At 25.2% G+C, this 16,614-nt stretch overlaps 1 protein-coding gene across 1 annotated transcript; it reads left to right on the plus strand.

Moving 5' to 3' along the window:
* The first annotated feature begins 9,961 nt into the window (after positions 1-9,961).
* On the plus strand, positions 9,962-11,241 carry LOC135958455 (uncharacterized). The gene is made up of 4 exons (XM_065509361.1): positions 9,962-10,088; positions 10,154-10,765; positions 10,829-11,016; positions 11,081-11,241. Exons 1-4 carry the CDS (start codon positions 9,962-9,964, stop codon positions 11,219-11,221), a joined length of 1,068 nt encoding a protein of 355 aa, XP_065365433.1. The 3' UTR covers positions 11,222-11,241.
* The last annotated feature ends 5,373 nt before the right edge of the window (positions 11,242-16,614 follow it).

Here is a 16,614-nt window from a genome sequence, read left to right on the forward strand (position 1 = left end):
TTTAGTCCTTAATTTTAAATAAAACTATAATCAAATAACATCCTGTCTATACGAATTTTTAAGAAATTAAAAATCCTATATCCTGTGTTAATTAATGAATTTTTCCTAGGTTTATTTTTATTTTATAACATTTTAGTATGAATTATTTTAATAATTTAATGTTTAGTTTTGTTATTAGTTTTCCCTTTTCTGTTAGATTTTTGAAAACTTTTGTTATTTATTCAAACTTTGTTGATTAAATTTTAACGTAATCAAACTTTCTCACAGATTTAGTAAAAAGCCTATAATTCGAGTCGAAAGAAAATACTTTCGAATTTGAATGAATTTAACATGCAAATTTCAACGTTTTAATGTTTTAATCGAATTAGGGAGAAAATCACCTGGACAAAATTTGTATGTAGGTTTAGTACTCTCGACTATCTGCTGACATTGAAATCCAATATATAAGAATATTTATCACAAGATATTTTTAGTTAATTTTTTTTATTATTTTATTTATTTCTTGTGAAAATTATTTAAATACCATAACTTAACATTACATTACATTAGAAGCTCAATAAATAGAAATACATATGTATAGAAAAAACAAATATCAAATTCGATAACGCACAAAGAAAATGATAATAATACCCAACAAAAACTAAACAATTAGACAATGAGATGATAATAACCTTTATACAAAATTACTACAAATAAATAATTTAAAATTAAATATTTAAAGGAGCTTATATTAACAACATCTATCTAAAACATTAATACATTTTTAAACTACAAATAAAATGTAATACATATAAAGAAACTTTACAGAATTGTAGCAAAATAAGTAGCATACTTTTTAGAGCTTAAAAAATACTTTTAAAGCAGCCTAAATGTATGACAAATGTTATAGATTCGATTTAAAATTAACAAAAAAGACAGCATTTTATAAGACTGTAATCATTCAAAATAATTAGCTAAATACCAAAATATAATTGTAAAGTTTGAAATCATATACATACATATAAAAATATTTATTATTAAACAAAATTAAAACATTAGCATTTAAGACAAACAAAATTTTCAAAATTAATCTTCGAATCAATTATTGCATTAAATTATATTAAATGTTGTTGTGTGTCATTATGATTAAACAAAAGAAACATCGCTCAAGCATATCAAATCATTTTAAACGAAAAAGAAAAGAAAAATATGAATTGTTGATGTTTATAAAACAAATTTAAAAAACAAATTTTATCATGTACATACTCGTATATAAAAAACTTGGTAATCTAAACGTATTTGTGTCAATTTGTAAAAGTAAATTTTAAAGTGTGTTCATTGAAGCTATAATTATAAAAAAAATACGTACTTAGATACATAAATGTCGGTTTCTTTTACTTTTTTCCCTCCTTCATCAAAACAAAAATAAATTTTCGATGTATTTAATTATTTATCAATTTATTTTTCAATATTTATATATACTTATAAGTATAAATGACTGGATTTTAACATTTTTTAGAAAATTATTAAATATTTACACAAAATCTTTAAAAAAAAATACAAAATAAATTTGAAAAATATTACGAACGCTGTTAAGCAGCTCAGAAAAAAACTTAAATTAAATGTTATTGCGTGATGAATGAAAAATATATAAAAAAAAAATTATTAAATTGAAATATTGAATGTTAAACAAAATGTTAATGGTAGTTATAAGATAATTAATAGTTATATTGGAACAAGCATAAAATACTCTACAACACTATGAAATCAATTTTGAAACTGCTGGGAGGTTTTTCAAAATTAAAGAAAATAAATTATTTTTAAGGTGTCTATTTAAAAATAATTGATTATAGGTTTTTAGTGCCCTACAAAAAGAAATCGAGTTAAAACTTGAAATTTGAAATAAATTTCTATCGAATCGCTTAAGGGCAATTTAATTTTATTCCTAATCAAATTTCACTTCCCTGTTAAGTTTCTCAACTGCTTCATCTCTAAGCTCTATTTTCACAATATCTAGTTATTTGAAAGAATTGTTAGTTTAGTTCAAGCACAAAGAATTAATATTTCAAATTGTTTTAATTGAATAAATTAAAAATGAATATGTACTTTTCAAAATTGAAATTAAACATTCCTTAAAAATATTATTTTCTAATTAATTCGTAAAAAACTTGGAATTCATTACCATCCAAGTTAATTCCTTATAGAAGCATTCGAATCTTTCAATTTAAATTTATAACAAGGGTACGAAAGAATTAATTCTTAATTAAATTTTCAAACAAATTAAATTTTATTTCTTAAACATTTCATTTAAGAATTCATTGTGAAATAATTATAGAACTAATAGAAATACTTTATAGAATTAATTCCTTGTTGAATCATTCAAATTTTCTTTAATTCAAATCCATTACAAAATTTGTTTAAAAAATGGATTGAATGATTTAATTATTATTCAGTTTAAATCTATTACAAATAGGCTTCATTTTGAAAATGTTTGAAAACAAAACAAAAAGAAACTGAATGAAGAAAAAGTATTTTCATTTAATTTGAATGAATTGGATTATGAATTAATTCAACAATTAATGAATTCTATTCAAATTAAAGCCTTTGGGAAAGCCTAATGAATTTTTGTTTGGAATGGTTTTATTAATTCTATACATATTAAGATTTTAGTGAATTAAGTCAAAATTTAATTAATTCAAAGCTCTGCTTATAAACAGAGTTTAGAAAATTTGTATTTATAGATTTTGATATTAAAAACAAACATGTTTTTAATAACAATTTCCATACAAAACTAGTAAAATTTTCAGTTTTATTACAATTTTGTCAGTAAAATACAATTGAGAATACCGCAGTTAATCAAACTAGAGTACAGTTTATAGAAAAAAAATATCTGTTGAAGGCTTGAGAGCTTGTTTTATAAAATGAGACATACCCTAAAATCTTCAATAGTTGTGTTGTAGAGTAAACAAATTAAATAGAATTTAAGAAAGTGTATATTAATTTACAATTATTTTAATTTAAAAACAAATTCAGTTTTCTTTAAAAATGGATGGCAATATAATGGAAAAATTAGGTTAATCAGTTAAGAGCGGGGTTTTTAGTGGAAGATCAACTAATCTAAAATTAAATCCAATCTAATGTTAACCCACTTTGATGTTTTTTTAAAAGGAACGTACAAATTTTAAGCCTTATTCATAATCAATTTTTAAATTTATCATAATTTTGAATGGAAATTTTTCTTTATAAATTTAAAAACAATTATGAATTTGGAAGTTGCAACTTTAAGAGCGTTTTCTCTAAATATCATATAATATGCGTTATTGAAGACCGAGAAACCCAAATGTGGTTCAATAGAATCCCTTCCATCATCAAAAAAATTACCGAGTGTTAAGTATTTCATGTCGGAATTGTGATTCTGCCATATTTTATCATCGATGATAATAATGCCGTTAGCTATTGTGTCATAATGGAACACTGTTCCTGCCCAGGATTGGAAGGACTCAAAATCAGCGAAATGTGCTTCCAATTTGAGTCTTATTTTCACGTACCGAACGTACCTTTAGTTTCATAGTATACATTATATTGTCGATTAACTCAAATACTTTTCAACTGTCGTATAGTTATGGTTAAACTATAATTGTTTTACTTATCTATATTATTTGCAAATAAAATTATTTTAAAGAAATATACATAAGAAAAAAGTACCTATGTACAGTGCACTCACGATAATATGAACACTTTTTACTTCATTGGCTACTCTAAAATATGAACTTTGAAATATTTTAGTTTTTTAAAGTATTTTATCTATATAAATCTACAGGATAGTGGCAAAATTCTAATTCAACTGCATAATAATTTAGGGATTTCCCTAGCTGTATATGGGAATTAGATGCCATTCGCAAATATGAACAATCTTGCAAAAGTGAACTGGCCTGGTTTTAATTAGTTCATATTATCGCGAGTGCACTGTATTTATTTTTCTTAAATTAAAATTTTGTTCCAGTAATTCCTATTTTAAAATTGTATTCGTATATATTCCCATGTATCTATTAGTAAATATTCTATAAAAACCACAAATAGTTTTTCATTATTTTTAGTTGAATTTAGTTAGTTAATAATAATTGTATGCATAATTTAAAATTTAAATAAAAATAAACTTTAAAAAAGTGTTCAATGTTTAAATGATGTGTGGATTGAATTTTAATTGCAAGTACAATATATTCGAGGTAAGTATGAATGAAATTTGTTTATAAGTCTCCCATTGTTTAAAAATATATGAACGCCTTAACATAAGCAAATTAATTAATATCAATTTGAAAATTAAAAGCAAATAAATAAATATATTTTGTATAGCCGGCTTTAGGGAGCATATTTATAAACAGTGGTCTTCAAAAAAACATTTTAAAAAATTATGAAAAATATTTGATCAAATTCAAAATTGGTGGCGAAATTCGGATCCAGAGGGTCGAGTTTGCAGTAATAGGAGGTTCCAGCCAAATCCGCCCAGTCGTTTAGGAGAAAAATGCAAAAAACCTAAAATCAGGGAAAAGATTTTGTATTTTTTTAAATTTTTATAAATAATTAAGTGTATACTTTTAGGCGCAATTGAATTAATATTTAACAATTTAATTTAACTTACTTTATTTTATGAAATTTCCAATTGAAACCAACTTAATTAAACGTTTTCTTAGAAATTTGTATTGTTTTTTTTTATTTGTTTTAAGGATTTTCATTACATTATTTCATATAATTTTTATTAATATCATAATTGTTTTTTTATACCATTTAAGTCGCAAGCTATTCTTTTTTAATTAAATAAAATGTTAGAATGTAATAAATAAAAGCTTAATATGAACGTTTTAAAATTTTGAGTAAAATAGGTTAAAAATTGTATTTTCTTATTATAAGGCTCTAGTGGTTCGATCCCAATTTCATTATGATAGCTTGACTTTTGGCTGAATTATAAGCTGTTAAACTTGGCGTGAAAAAGTAGCAAAAATTTAAAAAAAATTATGTAAAAAAATTTAATATGTATTTTACAATTTTGGTTATAACTCAAATATTTTAAGAGATATTAACAAGATTTCTTTTGCTTTGGGTAGAATGAAAGTGGAGCTTCTTTTAAATGTATAATTTTAACGCCCACTGCCACTCCCACTTTTTACAATTACAGAATTTATTTTAAAAACTCTTATAGTATTGAAACTATAAATGATTTAAGATTTATTTTTTGTCAGTATAAAGTACTCTTCTTTACCTAATATTGTGCCAAATTTTATTTAAAATGCTTGTTTATTAAGAAAGTTATGGCAAGGCAAACTTTGGAATTAAAAACCCTTGAAATGGGAAAATTGTCTGTATAACTATTTTACTTATTTTAACATAACTCACTTACTTTGAGAGATATTGACCAGATTTATTTTGCATTGGATAGAAGGGAAGGTGGGCTTTACTACGATGTACAATTTATTTTCTGTATATGCAATATTGCTTTATTAAAGACAGATCAAAAGGTTACTATTAAAATCGTTTTATTTATAAGAAAAAATGGGCGTGGCACTAATTTATTTTTTTTATTATAAAGTTCTAGTCTTGAAGATTATTCGAGCCAAGTTTCATTACAATAGCTCTACTTTTGGCCGAATTATAAGCTGTTAAACTTGGCCTTTGTTAGTATGAAAATGATGCAAAAAGTTGCAAAAATGTTTGTTAAAATTTGTTCCCAGTAACAGGTCAACAGAATCGAGTAGCAAGTGATTGTTTCAATATTTATTTTACAATTTTGGTTATAACTCAAGTATTTTGAGAGATATTAACAAGATTTCTTTTGCTTTGCGTAGAATGAAAGTAGAGCTTCTTTTTAAGGTCTAATTTTAACGCCCACTGCCACGCCCACTTTGTACAATTACAGCATTTATTTTAAAAACTCTTATAGTATTGAAACTATAAGCTATTTGAGATTTAGTTTTTGTCAGTAAAAAGTACTCGTCTTTACCTAATATTGTGCCAAATTTGAATTGAAATGCTTGTTTATTAAGAAAGTTATGGCAAGGCAAACTTAGGGTTTAAAAACCCTTGAAATGGGAAAAATGTCTGTATAACTATTTTACTTATTTTAACATAACTCACTTATTTTGAGAGATATTGACAAGATTTATTTTGCATTGGATAGAAGGGAAGGTGGGCTTTACTACGATGTACAATTTATTTTCTGTATATGCAATATTGCTTTATTAAAGACAGATCAAAAGGTTACTATTAAAATCGTTTTATTTATAAGAAAAAATGGGCATGGCACAAATTTAATTTTTGTATTATAAAGTTCTAGTCTTGAAGATTCTTCGAGCCAAGTTTCATTACAATAGCTCTACTTTAGGCCGAATTGTAAGCTGTTAAACTTGGCCTTTGTTAGTATGAAAATTATGGAAAAATTTGCAAAAATTTTTGTTAAAATTTTTTTCCCAGTAACAGGTCAACAGAATCGAGTAGCAAGTGATTGGTTTAATATGTATTTTACAATTTTGGTTATAGCTAAAGTATTTTAAGAGATATTAACAAGATTTCTTTTGCTTTGGGTAGAATGAAAGTGGAGCTTCTTTTTATGGTCTAATTTTAACGCCCACTGCCACGCCCACTTTGTAAAATTATAGCATTTATTTTAAAAACTCTTATAGTATTGAAACTATAAGCGATTTGAGATTTGTTTTTTGTCAGTATAAAGTACTCTTCTTTACCTAATATTGTGCCAAATTTGAATTGAAATGCTTGTTTATTAAGAAAGTTATGGCAAGGCAAACTTTGGATTTAAAAACCCTTGAAATGGGAAAATTGTCTTTATAACTATTTTACTTATTTTAACATAACTCACTTACTTTGTGAGATATTGACAAGATTTATTTTGCATTGGATATATGCAATATTGCTTTATTAAAGACAGATCAAAATGTTACTATTAAAATCGTTTTATTTATAAGAAAAAGTGGGCGTGGCACAAATTTTTTTTTTTTATAAAGTTCTAGTCTTGAAGATTCGTCGAGCCAAGTTTCATTACAATAGCTCTACTTTTGGCCGAATTATAAGCTGTTAAACTTGGCCTTTGTTAGTATATAAATGAATAAGTGCATACTTCCTTAGTATACTATTAGTCTCAATTGAATTAATATTTAGCAATTTAATTTTACTTACTTTATATTTTGAAATTTCCAATTGAAACCAATTTAATTAAACGTTTTCTCAGAAATTTTTATTGTTTTTTTATTTGTTTTAAGGATTTTCTTTACATTATTTCATATTTTTATTAATATCATAATTGTTTTTTATACCATTTAAGTCACAAGCTATTCTTTTTTAAATAAAATGATAAAATGTTAGAATATAATAAATAAAAGCTTAATATAAATGTTTTAAAATTATTTAAATTTTGAGTAAATAGGTAAAAATTTTATTTTCTTATTATAAGGCTCTAGTTTTGAGAATTCTTCGAGACAAATTTCATTATGATAGCTTGACTTTTGGCTGAATTATAAGCTGTTAAACTTGGCTTTTGGTAGCGTGAAAAAGTAGTAAAAATTTGAAAAAAAAAATATGTTAAAAAATTTGTCAACCGAATCGAGTAGCAAGTGATTTGTTCAATTTGGGTAGAATGAAAGTGGAGCTTCTTTTTAATGTATAATATTAACGCCCACTGCCACGCCCACTTTGTTAAATTATAGCATTTATTTTATAAACTCTTATAATATTGAAACTATAAATGATTTAAGATTTATTTTTTTGTCAGTATAAAGAACTCTTCTTTACCTAATATTGTGCCAAATTTGAATTGAAATGCTTATTTATTAAGAAAATTATGACAAGGCAAACTTTGGGTTTAAAAACCCTTGAAATGGGAAAATTGTCTGTATAACTATTTTACTTATTTTAACATAACTCACTTATTTTGAGAGATATTGACAAGATTTATTTTGCATAGGATAGAAGGAAAGGTTGGCTTTACTATGATGCACAATTTATTTTCATTGTAGATTTATCAGATTTATTAATTTTGATTTATTTGGTTTTTTGCAACATTAACAAGGTCATTATTTTACCAGAATAAAAAGTCGCATGTCTAGATTTATACTATCTTCAATGGTCACCTACCGTACCGATTGCTTTATCGGCTATTAAATTGTGTAGAAAATGTAAAACAGGTACTTTTGTTAAGAGAATTTTTTCAAATTCACAATTTCAATTCAAAATCCCTCAAATTATTACCCACTGTACAAAATATTCATCATACTCCTTCCTATTCCACAATCATACAAAAAAAAAACACTATTACGGAAATGCGAATGGTCGCATATGGTAGACAACATGAATTGCGAACAAAATCAACAAAAAAAGCAGACAACGTATTGAAATCGTTTGTCGAAAATAAACAAAATTTATGTCAACGTAAAGACATAAACAACCTATAACACTTTCGTTGATCTATTTTTATTTTTATTCAACAAAAAAAAATTAAATCAAGACATACGATGAAAGAAAACACACGAAAGAGAACATTTTATTATTATTAATGTGTTCACATTTTGATTTATTAAAAGATAAAACACACCAAATAATAATCCATCAGTTAGTTGTGTTGTGGACCACGTGTAGGGCGAAAGATTTGATTTGAAATATTTACTCCGTGCGCGTAAAATCAAAAAAAATATATTTAATTTATTTTATATATCGAAATAAAAGAAACATGATTTAAGCAAAAGTGAATTTTTTGTTTTTATATGTGAGAAGTAAATTAAATAATAAAATTAAAAATCCCGATTTATTTATTTGAAATATTTCGTAATCGAATTGAAAAAAGCATCGAAATAAAACAAAGCTATTTGCTAAAACAATTAAAATTGTTTAACGAAATTATTAAAAAAAACTCAAATATCGGAGTGTTTATTTTTATCGAGTGTTAGTGATTTACGATTAGTTTCGTGTAAAATATTTTCTAATATTATTTAGTTTAAATTTAAACAAATTGCAACACAAATTATGTATTTTTTTCTTAAACCTTAAAAAACTGTTTGAAAATCTGGCCTTTAATTATTTCAAAATGTTAACAAAAGAAGGACTATATTGACAAATAATTTTTCTATTTTAGTCGTATTTTACGTCATATGTAAATGAAAGACAGAGAAGTGTATTTTTTAGAAGGAAATAAACAGAGAAGTGTATTTTTTGGAATGAAATAAAACGATTATTAAAAGATATTGAAATTGGAGTTTTCCCCAAAAAAAATAATATGGCTTTCAATTGCAAATTAGAACTATTTTGGAATTTGGCCGCAAATACGAATTTATATATTAAGAAATGTGTACACAAATTGATTAATTTCATGAAATGAAACGCGAAAGATTATAGAAAGTTGTTCTTAAATATTTGAGCATCCAACTGTCATGCACCGCCGAATTTGGTGTCTTTCAATACCCTTCAAATTTCATTAGTTTTTAAACAAAAATATATAATTTTTAATTAAAACGAATTAAGATTTTTGGAAATATTTAATGTTTTTTAACTCGTAAGTTAAGAAGCTTGCGAAATGTATTTCAATTACGAACGCGACAATTAGCCCCCTTGTTACAATACAATTTTTTAAAGACAAAATATGTTCCAATATTTTTTAATTAAAACGAATAAAATTTTTGGAAATATTTAATGTTTTTTAACTCGTAAGTTAAGAAGCTTCCGAAATGTATTTCAATTACGAATGCGACAATTAGACCCCTGGTTTAGATGTTCGTTACAATAAAAGTGTTCGTTAAAAAGTATTAATTTGTAGGACAAATTTGATTACAAACAATGGAACCGCAAAAAACTGTTCTATTTTTTATTCTTTACAACCTGTATTAACGTTATATTAATTTACAATTAGTCCTTTTTATTAAAGGAATAAAACATGTAGCAGGAATTGACTTTATTTTACAAAATTCTACTTGAAGTATTAAGAAAAATGTTGCATTTTAAAATACATTTAACAATTTGCCTAATATATCTTATAATAAATACTAAAATTGAGGCCCGACCAATTCAAGAAATAACAGAAACGAGAGCTACACCAGAAACTCAAATACCACCAGGTAAAGTTAATTTCAATTAGAAATAAAAAACAACATTGTACTAAAGATCTTGAAAAATGTCATAGGTTTTTCTTCATCAACTAACGAAGACTTAAAACCCAGTGAAGTTCAAAAAGCTGTATGTACGGTGACATCGGGCGATGTTAGGGCCAGTGCAGAGGCCTTTACCACCAGAGAATTAAAAGGAGTTTGTGGTTCAACTGAAATGTTAAAAGCTTTCAGTGATTTAGAGCAAAGATTAGGACAAGAATTGCTGGACATAAGAAAACTGGTAACAGATCTACATCGACAATTAGTCATTAAAAGTGCTGAGAAAAAAAATCTTACTGAAACATCTCAAGAACCATTAACATCAGCTGGTGGTAGCAGCAGCAGCCTGAATGTAACACCCGCCATATTTAAGCTTCAACCAATTCCAATAGAAAACAAACAGCAAAAAACCAATGAAATCAGTAAAAATTATTATTTAACACCGAAATTAAAGTCTTTGCAATCAAAAGATCACAATGCCTTAAATACACCCATAAGGGAGCAGGAAGTATCAAAATACAATAATACTCTTATAACAAATAAAGATGTTAAAGTGTATACATACTACTGGAGAATGGAGAATTTTACCGAGAACATTAAAAATGCTAACAGTTTAAGTATGGAAAGTCCTATATTTTCTATTAGAGGTAAGCATCTTTAGAATTTAAGATTTAAAAGTTATAACTTTTTATAATTTCAATAAATTCCAGGTAAAGCTTTTAAAATCAAAGCCTATTTTCAACATTTGCATCGAGATTTTCTTTATCTACAATTGGAAGACTATTCATCGGCTCCCCAGCTAAGTTTGGGCAATAGTATTATTTTAGATACTGGCGGCCTATTTAAGGAAATCAATAGTAGTGACAATTTTAAATATAAAATGTCTATATTGGATCAGGTATTTTGTGCTTTTTGTTTTTATAGGACAATTTCTATTTTAATTTGATTTTTTATATTTTTAGAATAAGAAACGTTCCTCGGATTTGGTTTCCCAAGAATTTGACAATCATGACAGTGGATTTTTGATACCAAATAGTGCTTTAATTGATAGTACATTTATTAAGGATGATTCTTTGTTAATACAAATATTTTTATATCTGTAATAATTTGTTGTGAAATTTAAAAAAAAAATAAAATAACCCTTTTTAAAAATAATATGACGTTTTTAGGTTTCTACTAGGGTTCCTAATTTCCCGGTAGGAAATTAGAAAATCGTTTCATTCTCGGGAATTCCTGGGAATTTTTTAACACTAAATTAAACCAAAACCCAGAAAAATTTGGAAAAATGGGCTTATAATTTAATTTTACCAGGGTTTTAAAAGAAGTATAAAATAACTGTATTTGGTTGTTGGTCTTTATAAGGGTTTCTGATTTAATAGTGGCATTTAATTGATATTGTCACAGTCGTAGTTTTCATCAGTATGAAATCAATATATTCATTGTTTAATAAAAAAACTTAAGAATTTCGAATATGTTAAATCTACCAAACATGCGTAGTTATGAACCCTAGTTTCTACATAAATAGAACAGAATATCAAGTAAGAGAGCTATAAAGATGGAAACATTTTTTAAAATAAATTCGGGTTAAAAATAAATTTTCCTGATTTTGACCCCATTGTCTATCCAAATTTCTATGGCGATATATAAATCATTGGAAAGGTCCTGGTAGTGTAAATTATTAGACATCCATATTGCCTATGTTAATGACTTAGTAATTCAGATATAAAAAATAGGTCAAAATCGAGGTAGTCTTGGTTTTTTGCTTATATATCAGCCATTTGTTGGCCGATTTTCCCGAATTTAAATATCGACTGAACCAGGACTATAGCGGATATATTGATGTATTAATCATATATGTATAGTATTTGCGGTATTCGGAAAGTTGATTTCAACAGACAGAAGGACTTGCTTATTCTCTGATTTCGTTTTCAAAATCTTGATTTTGACATCTCTAATTTTGACCATAATAATTTAAAATTTTGAAAAAATTGGTCTGATAAGAATAAGAAACCATAGTACACACATGGTTTTGTTTTTAAAATTCAACTTGGTAACAAATATATAAATAATAATGACATAATTTTAAAACATATTAAGCTTTCATATAATATTAATCACAGATTACACAGATATGAATCAGCTGGTTACAGTAATATGGCAAAAGAAAATGTCAAAATGGTTGTGGTTGGAAAAGAGGCACAAATATATATGACACTCGTTGCCTATTGATTTTTTATTTATTTATTTTTTCTCGCTCTTCAAACCACAACCATTGCAAAGTGGTTGTATAACGTCAAAAATAACCATAAGGTTCGATATTACTTTTTTGACAACTGTAATATGTTTCGTATCAGTGTAATCTGGGATATTAATTTTCAAAAATATTTCTTGAATTTAAAATTATGAATAAAAATATTAAATAAATTTCGTAATACAATATATGCACTTAAAAAAGTAAGGTTCTTCAATATATATAAGAAAATTTTTAAATAATATCAAATAATTTTAATTTGTTTTCTTTCTCTTGTTTGTAATATTTATGTAATAATTTGTTTAATTTAGTTTAAATTTAATAAATGTTTTAAATGATCAGGTAACAAATATAAAAATTACAAATACATTTTACATAAATATTGAGGCAATTTTGTTTTATTTTATTTTAATTTTTTTGTTTTGTTATTTTACTTGTTTTTTTTAATTTTAAAGGTTTTTTATATTTTATGTAGGTATGACTAAATATGTTTGTGAAAATTGTTTAAATAAATAAATATTAATTAATTTAATTTAATATAATATAAATATTGAATTGAATAATAAATATATACTATAGGTTTTTTTTGTTTTTTTTTATAATAAATTATTGCGCAAGCTTACATCACATTTTAAATTAATTTAGGTTTATTTTTTGCTTTTTTATGTTTTTAAGGAAAATAAGTAAAAGTAAATTCTTTTAAATTATCCTGTTGAAATAAAAATATTATTAAGACCTGTTAACTGAGTTAAATTGTAACCCTAGTTTAAGCTTAATCTTAGAATATATCTATATTTTGTATGAAAGAAATATAATTTAACTAGGGTTAACATTTTTTAAAATTTAACAGGCATAAGTGTTGAAATATTTATGTTTTAGAGTATAGTTATATAATTGGGAATATTTAGGATCACTTCCAGAAGCTCTTTTAATCTAAGGTTTTTTAATGTTTTCTACTTGAAGGTCTATAGATTTCCTTAATGTTTGAAATGGGGATCCCTGCATGATTTCATGATATCTATTAGATTACTAGTTGATCGCCCCGGCTTCGCCCGGTAGCATTTACTAATGTTAGTTCTTCAAGTTTCTCCAACCCACGCACACCAGCCTCTTCTTATTTATTTGCAAATAAAATATCGAAATTTGTACTGCATACTTTAGGGAGCTTTTTTATTACAGTTGAATGGACTCACAAAAAAAAAAAATTTCCAAGTTTTACCCGGAATTTTTGAAGTTTTTTTCTTTACAAACCATCTCCTGAAAATTTCGAATCGAATAAAAAAAAATCGCTCCAGCAGTTCTCACATGATGACATTACATACATGGACCATTTCATTTGTATATATATAGATTAGCATGATATAGAGTATTTGTTCTAAGATTGTTTGTAATTATAATCTCGAATCAAATTTGCATTATTTATCGTTTAGCTTTATGTTTAAATCCATTCGTTTTGAGGTGTTTCAAGTGTTAAATCTGTACATTTTGGAACCAACAAGAAATTTCAATAAGATGTCGTCTAAACGGATTTAATCTGTCATTTGTCTATTTATTAAAATGAAGTGATATTTACTGAAAATTTAGCTATAAATAATGAATTATCAAAGGAATGAAGTCAGTATGTTTGGAGCACTAAGGATTTAAGACAACGAATTAACTCATGCTGAATGCTTTAATGAAATTGTTAAGCGAATAATTTGATTTTGAAAATTTTATTAAGAATTAATTCTTTCGAACCTATTTTACTGGAAAAATTTTTAAAATTATTTATTATGTTTAAAGGTTAAAACTTATTTTAATCATATAAAATTCTAGGTAAAGCATTTAAAATTAAAGCCTAATTTGGCGAGCGGTATCATTTTTGAAATAGTGAGAATTTTAAATATGAAATATCAATATTGCATCAGGTCACAGGGTTTTATTACGTATGAAAGTGAAAATCAAAATATTTAGATTCTTCAGAAAACGTAAAATGGAAATTTTCTAGATTTCAGTTCACTTTAAAAAATTACCTTAATTTTCACAATATCTAGTTATTATTCAACTTAAAGTTTTCATAAAAAAAATATTTTAACATGCAATAAAAATATAAGTTAAGAAATAACCACACATCATGAAAATGAGGCTTAAGGTGATAGTTTAGATAGATAATTTCAGTAACTTTACTTTCGAAATTGATTTTACTCAAATAAAATTATTTGTTTTATTTTGATTAAGTTGCCATCACGATTTTTACTGTATTGCCACACAGTAAAAATGCAAAGCTGGCATTATTAAGAACTAACAGCCTAGTTTAGATCCCAATTATTCCAATCATATAAAAAAAACTCTCTTTCCAAAACCTTAAATAAAATTTAACTACTTTTTAGGTTTTAAGCATATTTGTTCTTTCTTTTTTTCCCGTAAATTTTTAGATTTATTTTGATGATTTTAAGGTTTAATAAATAGCTTTCTTATTTACGTATAATTATGTTTTTAAGAATGTGTTATTTTATCATGTTTAGTTTTAATTTTAGTTTATTTCTTTGTAATTGAACATGTTTTATTCTATTTTTTATGTTTTTAATTCATTACATTATTATTAAAGTTTATAGTCAGACTTTAGGAAGAAAATAAAAAGCTTTATATAAAAAAAATTAAACATAAAAAAGCTTGAGAATTACAATAAACGCTTTGTGGTTTTTTTCTTTTTGTTTTATAAAAATAAAATCAAGTCTTTCTTAAAGGTAGTTAGAGAGAAATTATGTTAAAATAAATTATATATATGTTTTATAGAGATTTGTTTAAAAATTAAAATAAAAAATTTTAGTTTTTGTTTCTTTATATAACGGCAGGATTTCTATAGCATGTTTTAGGTTAAAAATTTCTTTTAGACTTAATTTTTTGTAAATGCATTTGAATGGAATGATTTGTTCTTTGTTTTATACTTTTTATTTTTAAATTGTTTGCCTTATTAGGGAATGTATAAGTAACTGGGATTTTTAGTAAGTTTTTTTTTGTTAGTACTACATAGAATAAAATACTAAACTAAACTACATATTCATCATAACAAATTTGGAAAAGTAAGAAAGATAAGCTACAATGTTTGCAAAATGTGAAAGGGTGTTAAATTCGACTCTATACCTTTAACCTAATTAAAAAAACGAATTGAAGACAAGTAAGAGAGCCTACATATAATTGAAAAGATTGAAAAATTTATTGGTGAAAAAATGTTTTGTGGAAAAAAATCTAGGTTAAAAATTATTTTTCCCGATTTCGACCCATTGTGGGTCCGAATTTTTTAAGAATGCCTAAATAATCCAGATATATACCAAAAATACGTCGACTGCAAAGATAGAACAAATTTTTTGTTGAAAAAAAATTTATGAAAAAAAATTCGGGTTAAAAATAATTTTTCCCCGATTTTGTCCCCATTGTCTAAACGAATTTCTATGGCTTTATATACGTTGTTGGAAAGGTCTTTGTGATGTCAATCATTAGATATACATATTGTCTATGTTAATGACTTAGTAATCCAGATATACATACATCTAATATAAATAAAAAATCGAGGTAGTCGTGGTTTTTTGCTTATATCTCAGCCATTTGTAGGCCGATTTTCCTGAATTTAAATAGCCACCGTACCAGGACTATAGCGGATTTATTAACAATCATATATGTAAGTTAATTGGGGGCTCCGAAAAATTTATTTTATCTATAACGATCCAGAATATATATACTTTATGAAATGTAGAATTACAAACGGAATGATGATGGAATGTAGGGTATAACAAGAGTTAATTGGCTCTTTTGATATACATATTTTATATGTACAGAACTTAGTATTCGAGATATATCCAAAAATTTCTATAAAATCGAGGTAGTCATGGTTTTTTGCTCATATCTCAGCCATTTACGAACCGATATTGCTAATTTTCAATACCTATATTCTCGAACTAACAAATTCTCTGAAATCACTTTAACTCGGCAATTCCCATACCCTCGCCAAAGGGAGAAATAATTTGTTTTTATTAAAAATAGTAAAAATACGTCTAGTTTACACTATATATAAGTTTAAAATAATAAAAAAATATAGCTAGTTGCGATTTTATAGCGGGGTCACCAATAGGTGACACTGGGCAGAGAAAAAATAATTTTCTAAAAATACTTGCTGATATTGTAAGCCTGAATATCTAGCAGTATTTATTAAAAAAAAATTATTGTGATACTTAACCGTTTGGCATTTTTATAACAACTTATTTATCA

The sequence above is a fragment of the Calliphora vicina genome, chromosome 4, assembly GCF_958450345.1.
Source record: "Calliphora vicina chromosome 4, idCalVici1.1, whole genome shotgun sequence".
In the NCBI taxonomy this organism is placed as follows: Eukaryota; Metazoa; Arthropoda; class Insecta; order Diptera; family Calliphoridae; genus Calliphora; species Calliphora vicina.

Excerpts from the sequence above, each read along its gene's own strand:
- LOC135958455 (XM_065509361.1), top strand. The coding sequence starts at position 9,962 with ATGTTGCATTTTAAAATACATTTAACAATTTGCCTAATATATCTTATA. Across the intron at positions 10,089-10,153 it reads AGAAACTCAAATACCACCAG|GTTTTTCTTCATCAACTAAC; the intron begins GTAAAGTTAATT and ends AAAATGTCATAG. Across the intron at positions 10,766-10,828 it reads TCCTATATTTTCTATTAGAG|GTAAAGCTTTTAAAATCAAA; the intron begins GTAAGCATCTTT and ends AATAAATTCCAG.